We start from the raw sequence: 11,005 nt of genomic DNA, 5'->3' as shown, positions 1-11,005 counted from the left end.
TTCAACCATTCATATGCTGATTTGTCATATAAACTGAATTGGTGCATGAAATGGTTAAACTCTGGCACTGTTGTAGCTGTGGCACAATCCCAAAGGTGATCTTTATATTCCTTAGTTCTCCATTGTTTCTTCATGTTCTCATGTATATGTCTGAGACAGAACCTATGCTCAGCACATGGGAACAGTTGACTAACTGCTTGTAGCAAACCCTGGCAACAAATTACACATGATTAACAAATAAACATTAAAAATAATAAATAAACAACCATTACCTTTTGTCTGTCACTAACAAAAGTGAAATTAGACATAGCATGTAGATCCAAGTCATCACCAAGACATTCAAGGAACCACTTCCAAGATTCGCAGTTTTCAATCTCTACGATGGCATATGCAAGTGGGTATATGCCATTGTTGGAATCTAATCCAACTGCAGTTAAGATCTGGCCTGGATAAGGGCCTTTCATATGAGCCCCATCTAGCCCCAAGAAATCTCTTAAACAAGCTTTGAATCCCTTCTTCATCCCCCCTAGACAAACATAAATTCTTTTGAAACATCTTGAAGTGCAATTCACCAAATTAGATTCTGAAACATCTCCAAGTTCTAATTTGACTGTGGTATCAGGATTGGTTGACTGCAACTCAAGGATATAGTCTCTCAGAACTTCATACTGTTTTTTGTAATCACCCACTACAATCTTTTTTGCATCTGCTTTAGCTCTAAAAACTTTATGGATTGAGAAGCCCACTCCATACTTCTTCTGTAATTGTTCTTGGAGAGCTTTAACTGGGATAGTAGGGTTGGATTCTACTTGATCCATGATTTGTTTGGACATAAACTTCGCTGTTGCAGCTCTCACCTTCCTTGTATTCATACAAGTGTGTTTGTCTTCATATGTTTTAATGTACCAGCTGCTTGCATCTATAGACCTCGAGGCATGTAACATCCAAGGACAAGAAGAATCTGCTTTTTCCTGACTTGTACCACCTTGTTTGTCCTTTTCTTTACTTTTCCCTTTACTTTTCCCTTTAATTTTCCCTTTACTTTTTTCAGCTTGGGTAGGTCCACCACCTCCATCATTAGTAAATGCCACAACTCCATTACATATGGCCCTCAATCTGGATTTGTCATTTTTTTTTAAATGCAATATTCTTTTTTGTTTCCAATGCATGCATTTTGATTTTCTCTTTCAACTCCTGCTTACTGTTATACTTTTGACCTATTTTAAAATGACACTTATGAACCTCACCTAAAGAACAACTTTTTTCCTTACTTAGTTGTTTCAAAACTGCTCTTCTCTTCCTGTCCTGGTCAGAATCCTCATCCATGGAATCAAAAGCATCATTGTCAATGACATCTAACTCATCTGCTTCTTCATCACTCTCATGTTGTCTAGGATTCCTAGCCCTTTTATCTAAGAACTCTACTTCTGTATCAATGCTCATGTTAAAATCCCTCATATCAACTTCAATATCTTCAATTACATTATCTTCATCCACCCAATAATCACTATCATCACTATCATCTTCCTGCTTTGTTTCACTTCTTTCTTTACTTTCAACCTCACTTACATTTTCTTTTCCACTACTATACATGTTAGACTGAGGTTGGTTTTCACTTCCATCTTGGACAAAAGCATCAGTTTGATAGTCAAAATCCCAAAAGTCATTCATTTGAGGTTGGTTTTCTTCATCCATCTGAGCTTGGTTTTCTTCATCCATTTGAGGTTGGATTTCTTCATCCATCTGAGGTTCATTGACATCATGCATGTCAGTGACATTGACTCCATCAACATTGCTTTGTAGTATTTGTTGGTAGAGTCCAATATCAAAATCAGTAGCTGCCTCAACAAAGTCTTTGGCTATCTGTTTAGTCTCACCAATATCATCAAAGTATATTTTCTTACTGCAAGATGCCATCACTCCATCCTTGCTCATACCCCTTCTCCTATTATATCCAGGTGATAAGGATACGACATGAACTATTTCATTAACTTGGATTTCAGGTTGGTTTGCTTGAGTGGGCACCACATCAACTAAATTATCAGTAGGTGTAGTCATCACAGGTGTTTCCTTTGATTGGTCATCAGGAGCTTCATCAATGTGTTGCACATCCTCATGTGGTTCATCTAACTGTACAAGGGTAACCTTGGTAACGGGCTTAGGATTCAAGAAATAGGTGAGTAGTCTTGTTTCACCATGCTCTGTGTATACCTTCATCACTTTGTGCTCACTGACATATTGAGAAAAGTTTGCAACATCTTAATCATTTCCTAAAGGGCGAAGACCAAAGTGGAAGTCTCCACCAGGTATAAGAAAATGGTAGTATATAACAGGAGGAACCCCATATCTAAAACCCTTTATGATTGCATCGAGCTCATGAACTGAAAACTCATCTATGTCTACCATGTCAACATACTTTACAGTTCCATCAATGTAACGAACATCAGGGTACTTGGTGAACTCACCTCCATGGTACAACTTAATGGTAAACAATGTTGGGTGTCCATCTTCAAAACAAGAAAAAAAACACCTCAGTTGGACTTACTTAAAAAAAATCAAGAAATCAAAAGATGAAAAAGGGCAAATTACGTACCATAAACAACCTTAGGGTTGAAGGGTGTGTTTAACAACCTTACGTGCCACATTGTTATGTTCATCCACCGATAATCTCTACAAATCGCAGCTTAACTAACATAACTGATTTTGTGTCTAGGGCTTTTATTGATCTTGGTAAAGAACGACGGTCTACTTTATTGAGGAGGAGACGAACTGCTTTTATTGAGCTTTAGCGGGAACGGTTACAGGGATTAATGGACTAAAATACCGTTAAGTGAGAGGGGCATGGGTAAATTAACGGGAGCTTGGTAACGGCTGTTAAGCCATTGGACTAAACTCGCAACAAATAGAAACTATTGGACCATCTTTGCAAGACAAACCCATTTTGGACCAAACATGCTAGTTTGGACATACCACAGGGACTAAATTTGCAATTTTGTCTTAATACAACCTTATTTTTATAAAGGGCGTTTGTGTTTAAAAACTTGATGTGAGTGGGAATCGAACTCGCGGTTACTCCAAAAATGGTGAAGCGCTTCAGCCAACTACGCCAAATAGTTTTTGTGTTTTCGATTGAACAAAGAATTATTTATAAATTCCTTAACTAATAATTTGGCTAAAAACCGGGCCCTATTTTTTTCGGGGCCCTGTGCGACCGCACACCTTGCACTCCCTTAGGGCCGGCCCTGGTCTTGACTCTTTCATTTGTAGATGCACATGGGCCATGGCAACTTTTGTTGATAGAGGACATGTGAGTGGTGGGTGACCACATTTGCTATTACGAGTGAACCAGAGTGAATGAGATGATGTGTATAGACAGCTTGTACTTTGTGTATAAAATAAAATACGTTTTTTTGGATGAATATTGTTTTGCATTGAATAGAGGATGAGACGTCAGCGAGGTGTATGGTATAAACCATGTGAAACAGATGATGTGTGGGAGTTGTACAAAGTACAAGCATGGCTTAATTGACTTTGTATTTGAAAGTTTAGTGATGTATGTATAGAAAGATAACTATGATAATTGGAAAAAACAATATATGTAGATGGGTGTGATCAGTGGCGGATCCAGCCCGAAAGTCAAGTGGGGTGCATAGTTGACCATTGACCATTGACTGTTGCTTCTTTATGAGTCTTAAGTCTGTCTGTTTTTCTGGTTTATTCCAACCAGTAAAGCCATTGTCCCCTTGTTATTCTATTAAACAATAAGATAAACATTAAACAAGAATATAAAATTAGCATCAAAATGCCCCTTAAACTAAACAAAAAGAAAGCAGAAACAGGATAATTTAAAGCCTCTACATTAAACCCTATATCACAAAAAACACATAACAATAGAGTGGTTGGCTGATTACAAGTCAAATTATTAAATTAAGCATAACAATACCTCTTAAATTATGCAAAAACAAGGTCAGCCTAATAAAAAAATGAAAACATCGACAATGGATCACTACTTTTCTGTAAAGAGATAAACACTTCAATTAAATTGAAATGGCGGCAACAAGACAACGAAGGACCCAAGCAAACACAAAAGTCAAATTGTAACAACGCAAATTTTCAAACAAATTTTTCTTTTTATAAATAGAGTAATTTCATTCAAAACAAGGCATAAATAGTTTAAATATTCTGTCAAATACAAATAGTCAAAATCCCAAGATCATAAAAGCATTCTCCAGTGTGTATCGATCACGCCGGCGCCTTCCCACGGTCCTCACTAGTACCTGAAACACATACATAACAACTGTAAGCATAAATGCTTAGTGAGTTCCCCAATATACAACTTACGCACATACGCCTTTCCAGGCCCTGACCTTCCGGTCCATGTGTCTCAGGGGACTTCCGTCCCTGCTGGGTAAACCTTCCGGTCCTACCCACGCCGACCTTCCGGTCCATCACACAACATATTGCCTTCCGGCCAATAACATATTGCCTTCCGGACCATAACATAATCGCCTTCCGGCCCATAACATACATAACAAACAGCTTACCAAATATAGCATACATATCACATATCATATCTGACCTTCCGGTCATACAGTCAAACCCTTCCGGGTACAGTATAGTGAGAAGACTCACCTCGTAAATGCTGAAAGCTAGCAAATCCTGAAATCACTCGTGCACAATCCGACGAGCTACAACCTCCCTATAACATCACATATCTCTCATTAACACTTATATCTTCTAAGTGTGACTATCCCTAAGAAGTCAGACTTAGGTCAACTCTGGTCAACGGTCAACGGTCAACGGTCAACGGTCAACTCGACCGGACTCGGCGAGTGCCATGGCGACTCGGCGAGTCTAGACGTCCTCCAACTCTCTGAGAGTCCCTATCTACTCGTCGAGTATCCTCCTTGACCCGACGAGTTACTCCTGGAAGAATCGCGGGGCCACCCCGACTCAACTCGCCGAGTCTGAAGAACAACTCGACGAGTCCCAGTTAATCTTCAAGCTACTCGCCGAGTCTGTTCATCGACTCGGCGAGTCCATGCCATGCAACCGCTCAAACTGCATCCTGGGATAAGTATGGTTCCAAAATACACAAGCATGGGACCTTCTGGACCTCTAAAGGTCCTAATACAGGGTTATATTCGTTTGGGTAACAAGGTAATAATCCATCTAATCACCAAATGGGTTCCATAAACCCTAGATCCATGCACACATCAATATAACAGAAATGATCCGAAATGTTACCTGAATAATGCACTCTCTGTGTCCCCAAACTTCAGAACTCGAATCCCTTGCAGTTCCTTTAGCCAAAACTCTTCTCCTCCTTGCACCACAATTTCTTCAAGTCACCAATGGCCTTCAATCTTGCTCTAGATGCCCACAACCGCTTAGGGTTCTTCTCAATCGACTAAAAGACGAACAATGACGGCATATAATGCATTATATACGACCCAAACCTGAACGGTTAGGGTTTTCGCTAAACAGCGTAGACTCGCCGAGTCCATATCTGGACTCGTCGAGTCCAGTCGCGAACCCGCGACCAAGCCTGCGATCCTACTCGGCGAGTCTAGGCTCCAACTCGCCGAGTCCCCTCTTAAATCACCCCAAAAACATAATTTAACAATACCTGAGATTCCGGGCTGTTACACAAATCCCACAATTCAATGCTCTTGAAGCTCAAAGCTGAATCTAATCAGATTCATCAATCTTCAGATCACTTTAGGAATTTCTTAAAAGATATTACATATCCAAATGGGGATTTCTTAAACAATCAAATCAATTTTATCATGGAAAAAGGAACTTGATTGAATGCCTGAGTTTAGATTGAATTCTTATCATAAATTTTGTCAAATGACCAAGCCAAAATGGTCCGATAAAGATTACCCCAAAATCGATTCGAAAACATCCGTTACGATTACTCGGAATTTTCTTGTTTTTAACAAAGTAAATTTCAAAAATAAATAGCATACCTAGCTTTGTGGTTGTGTTTAGACTTCATATTTAGAGAGAGCCTGAAAAAACGAGCTCATTCCGGTCTCTGATCTTGCTCTTGTGGCCCGTTTAAGATCTCCTGCATCACCTCATCTTCAAGATTTATGTCGCGGTCTTCATCTAATAAAAAGTTGTGTAGAATACAACATGCCAAAAATATGGCAGATTGTGTTTCACAAGAGTAAAATGGTTCTGTTGTACTTCGAATGATAGGAAACCTTCTTTTAAGGACACCAAAAGCTCGCTCAATGATGTTACGTAAGGAAGCATGACGAAGATGAAACAACTCTTTAGAATTTTGTGGATCACGCATGGAATAAATGATATCTAACACCTCTATATGGCGCCATTAGTTTATTCGTATGAGGCAAACCCCCATCTACTAAACAGTATTTACCTATAAAGAGCTTAATCAATATTATTGAAAAATATTAGATATTGAAATTACATTGGTTTAATAAATTACCTGATGGAATTAGTAGTTTGTCATTTCTAGCAAATGCATTCTTTATTATTCTCGAGTCTGATGCAGTACCCTCCCAACCCGTTAACACATACGTAAACTTCAAATCAAATGTACAAGCAGCTAATACATTTATTGTCGGGTATCCTTTACGACCACGGTATCTAGGGGCATCTCTATTAGGCACATGGACACGAACATGTGTTCCATCTATTGCTCCTATACAATCCTTGAAAAAAGGATAAAATCTCCTACTTTCTTGAATTTCTCTCGGGACAACATCACCTGTAGGTTGCTGAATATAAAGACCTTCTATTGCTATAATCGATCGTAATACTCTATGGAAGCACCTACTCGTTGTTGATCTAGAGCAACGATACATCCATGAGGTAAACCAAGTTCGCAAATCATTACTTACAATATGCAAAAATCTAGCAACATGTTCCTCAACGGACATGTGTTGCGTACGTTGTAGACCACCTACAGTTTGTAAGATTTCACACAATCTCCTAAAAGCGTTTTCACTCATACGAATAAGATCACGACATTGACCACCTTCTAAAAGATTGTGTAGCAACTCTTCCCGTACAGCTTGTCTCTCTAAAATAACTTTTCTAGTGGGTAACCTAACCCGCTTTTTGTTGGCCATATTACGTTGTGTAATAAAAGTCAACAACAAGCAAATAGTGTTAACGACTTGCAATTGTCGGGCTCTTAAAGCATGAGTAGGGTTGAGTACCGGAGTATCCATAAGGACTATATATGAAATAATCCTTTTTTCTGATACATGATCAAATATTTTGAGTTAAATTAAAACAACACTGATAAAAATAACATGTAATTATAAAGAGTTGATTTATTAATTATAATTAATAAATTTTTTTATTATAAAAGTTAAATGTAATCCAGGGGCAAAACAGTCATGCTGATTAATTGAATGTAATTTAAGGGCAAAACAGTCATTCTGATAAAAATAACATGTAATTAGCTTCAATTAGAGAATATTTATTAAGATCCCATTGTGATTTCACCTAATTTGGTTATTAGGACAATATATTTTAAACAAAAGTACATCAAATACCCAAATTACCCTTTATGGGTTGTTACATATAAACTTCTCCTGTAGGTGTGCAAGAGACCCTTTGAAGAATGAAACCAATAAAATAAAAAGTAAAATTCAGATTCATGAAGCAGAAACATCAAAATAGAAATTCAGAAATAGAGCAAACTAACCACATCCCAATTTTCAATTCAGGAGGAACACTGTAATTGCTTGAAAATTGAAAATCAAATTCAAATAAAAATAGAAATAAAAAACATATGTCGGAATGAATTGGAAATTGCAAAGAACTTATGTCGTCTACATGTTTGTAATCCAAAATTAAATCCACCAAATTCAAACAACATGAAAAATCCATCAATCATTGCAATTGTTTTAATCACAATACATGTAGTAATGAATGATTATGGATATAAAACTTGTGACAACTACAAATACCAAACAATTCACAAGGATAAAATATACCAAATTACTAAACCCCTACTGCTTAGAAGACAGAATAATAACAAAAAAAAAGAACATAATAAGAAGAAATTGGGTACCTGTTTTACAAACAGAGAAGAAGACGAGGCAAAAAACTGATCAATCAGGTAGAATGAGGGAAGATATCCTTTTATTATTAGGCTAAAGGGTATTTTGGTCATAATCTAACCTTTAATCTTCCAGGCGTTTTCTTTCTCTTCGATTCCGCCCCATTTTGGGAGGAAAGTTTGGAACGGTACAAATCCTCCCAAATATGTTCTCTTCATCTCTTCTCTTCAAAAAAAAAAAAAAACTCTGGAGCACCCAAACTTCTCTTCTTTCCTTCCAAATCCTTTCACTCCCGTCTCTTCTTTCATTAAGTGATACTCAGGAGCAGGGTGTTTGCCACCGATCGCTCCCCTGCTATGCCTTCTTCGCCACCGACCTCTACTGTGTCATCCACCACCACCACCACCATCCCCACACTCCATCATGTCCCCACGCCCCCACCACGCATCAGACAACATCGCAACCAGTACACTACCATCGCTCAACGACCATACAACACTACCCTCTTTATCTCTCTAAGAAACCCTAGATTGTTATCGCTGCTACACCCCCACTCTCTATCTCTCCTTTATGTCCTATATTAAAAGCCACCGCTGTCACCTACTTCTCATCCCTATCTGTCTCTCTCTAATAAAACAACTCACCATCACCATCGTTATTGTCCCTTGCCCTTCTCCCCCTACTGCAAGCACTAGATCTAAACCACCAGTCGCCACCATTAATAACCAAACTCCCTATTTCTTCTTCTTTCTCACTTAAAGGTTCAATTTTTTATTTCATTATTGTTTTAGTTTTTTACTCATTTGTGTTATAACGGCTTCCATTTCTAACCTGTTTAATTTCTAACAGGGGTATTAAAGTTATCACATGTTTGAGTTCCTACTAATTTGTTCTTACTTATTTTGTTTCTTTCTTGATGCTCCAGTTTTTGATTATATGATTGTAGATATTGATTGCAACATAGCTACAAATTTGAAACCTTGCAACATGCATCATCTACCTGAAAGGCTATTCATTACAGACGAGGTAAAACAATAGTTTTTTAAGTATGATATTGTACTCATGTTTAACAGTGGTAAATACTTGTAAAACTTTGATGTCATTTTTATATGTAAATCTTGGTTTTGTTTCTTAATTAGATCTCAATTTGCTTTGATTTTTACGGATTTTTAAAGTTTTACATTTAATAGTTTTTAAATTTAGTATTTTGATTTAGGTGTTCTTGTCAATAGGATGATGTTGCTAGAAAACATGGTGGTAATGAATAAGCCCCAATTAAATTGGACAAGATGAGACTCAACTGGAATAGAGTTGAACTTGACTGAACTGTGTTGGACAAATTATTTTTTATAACTTTTGGTATTATTAGAACTAACCCAATAAAATGAATAGAATTTCTAGATTGTCCTTGATACAAAATAACTTACATTACCTTCAAATTCATCAATAAAAAAACCTAATTTTTTATCTAATTCAAAAGGAATCATTTGTGAAAAAAAAAACAAAGTTGAATAAAAGTTTGAGGAAAAACAACATTAATCTTTTTTCTACTTCAATATGTGAATTAATTCACAAATGTATACTTCTTGGACATTATCAACATGTTAATTTTGTAGGAATGCCAGCTGACAGTTCTATTGGAGAATTGAGTGTCAAGCAACAACAACATGATTGTTATGAAATCCTACCTGATGGCCCATGAAGTCTTTGATAAAATGCCAAAGCGAACACCAACTTTCTATATACCCATCCACCTTCATAAGGTTATGAAATCCCACCTAACGAATAATAATTTCCCATAATAGCTTTGTTTTGCCAACATGCTTTATTCTTTCAAACACTAAAAATTAACTTCTTGGTCCCTAAACATCAAAACGTCTGTAAAATGATAACATTTTAACTTCCCTCTTTTTTACACATTTTTTTTCTTTTGCCGCCCCTGGTTCAAATGAAATGGATTTTTTTATGGTCATGTTGTACAATATTAAGAAAGTCTCGGTTGTGTAATCTAATTAATTTGCTTTTTGTTAAATCCACATGTACTTTCAGGAGCAATTTTGGAGCTTTACATAGTCATTAAATGTATTTGTAGCAGATGCTTCAGCTGGTGCATGTAATTATGTTTTGTTTGGTAATCTTATTCATCTCTGTTAGTTCATTATTTTTTATCTGATGCTTCAGCTGCTGCATCTGATTATGCTTTTCATGGTTGTCATGGTTGTTAATGTGTTATGATGAGGCCTTGTGTAAGGAAGAACTGATTGGTGGTTGTTAAAGTACATTCTCTCTAATTGTGTGTGTGTGTTTACAGGTCATGAAATGGGTGCTTAACTATGTATGCGACCTTACATTATACTACCAAAGGAAGAGTGCAAGGTAAGGAAGAACCCTTCATGTTGTATGTAAAGCAGGTATGTGTCTATATTGTATATTTTGTTATTAGGTCTTAACATCAGTTTATTTTTCTAAAAGAGTATTTTATTGACTTGGTAAAAAAACACTAGAGATTGGTTGCTACCCGTTTGTAATAAATCTATTTTTTTATATTCGAACTTTCTCATGTATGATCATGGCTTCTAAAAACCTTTTATGGTTTACAGTTCTTTAATGAATACAATTTTTTTTAAACAACAATATGATAGTTCTTTGGGAGTGGAATAGTGTACATGAGTAAAGCCCAAGATGTTATTTCTATTCCATTTTTGTCAAATTATGCTCAAACAGAGAGGGGTGTACAGTGATATGGAGTTCGTTTATTTTCTGGTTTATAATTATAATATTTAGCCTTTCATTAACTAAAGCTAATTGTTCCATTGACAGGAATCTTCCTAAGTCTGTATTGCCAAATTTGAGTACTCATCTTCTAGAAGTCTTTGTGGAATCTAAAGTGCTTGTTTGTTGAAGAAAACTTGTATACCACGTTCATTGTCATTTGTGGGATTATCTCATGTTGTTGA

General features: G+C 36.7%; 1 protein-coding gene across 1 annotated transcript; it reads right to left on the bottom strand.

The window, feature by feature from the left end:
- Positions 1-2,259: 2,259 nt before the first annotated feature.
- LOC145075684 (uncharacterized) lies at positions 2,260-7,106 on the bottom strand. Its single transcript, XM_079021834.1, has 3 exons — positions 6,461-7,106; positions 6,329-6,391; positions 2,260-2,507 (listed from the first exon to the last, which is right to left on the bottom strand). The coding sequence occupies exons 1-3, from the start codon at positions 7,104-7,106 to the stop codon at positions 2,260-2,262; spliced, it is 957 nt and encodes a 318-aa protein (XP_078877960.1).
- Between the last annotated feature and the right edge of the window lie 3,899 nt (positions 7,107-11,005).

This window comes from Lactuca serriola, chromosome 9 (assembly GCF_051521515.1).
Source record: "Lactuca serriola cultivar US96UC23 chromosome 9, Lser_US96UC23_V15, whole genome shotgun sequence".
NCBI classification, from domain to species: domain Eukaryota; kingdom Viridiplantae; phylum Streptophyta; class Magnoliopsida; order Asterales; family Asteraceae; genus Lactuca; species Lactuca serriola.
Note: the sequence above shows the minus strand (reverse complement) of the source record. Positions and strands in the feature narration are given on the sequence as shown.

What these genes read in the sequence shown, in the direction of transcription:
- LOC145075684 (XM_079021834.1), bottom strand. Translation starts at nt 7,106, where the DNA reads ATGGCCAACAAAAAGCGGGTTAGGTTACCCACTAGAAAAGTTATTTTA. An exon ending in CAAACTACTAATTCCATCAG is followed by an intron (nt 6,392 to 6,460) that starts GTAATTTATTAA and finishes AGCTCTTTATAG; the next exon opens with GTAAATACTGTTTAGTAGAT. An exon ending in ACTAATGGCGCCATATAGAG is followed by an intron (nt 2,508 to 6,328) that starts GTGTTAGATATC and finishes CTTGTTTTGAAG; the next exon opens with ATGGACACCCAACATTGTTT.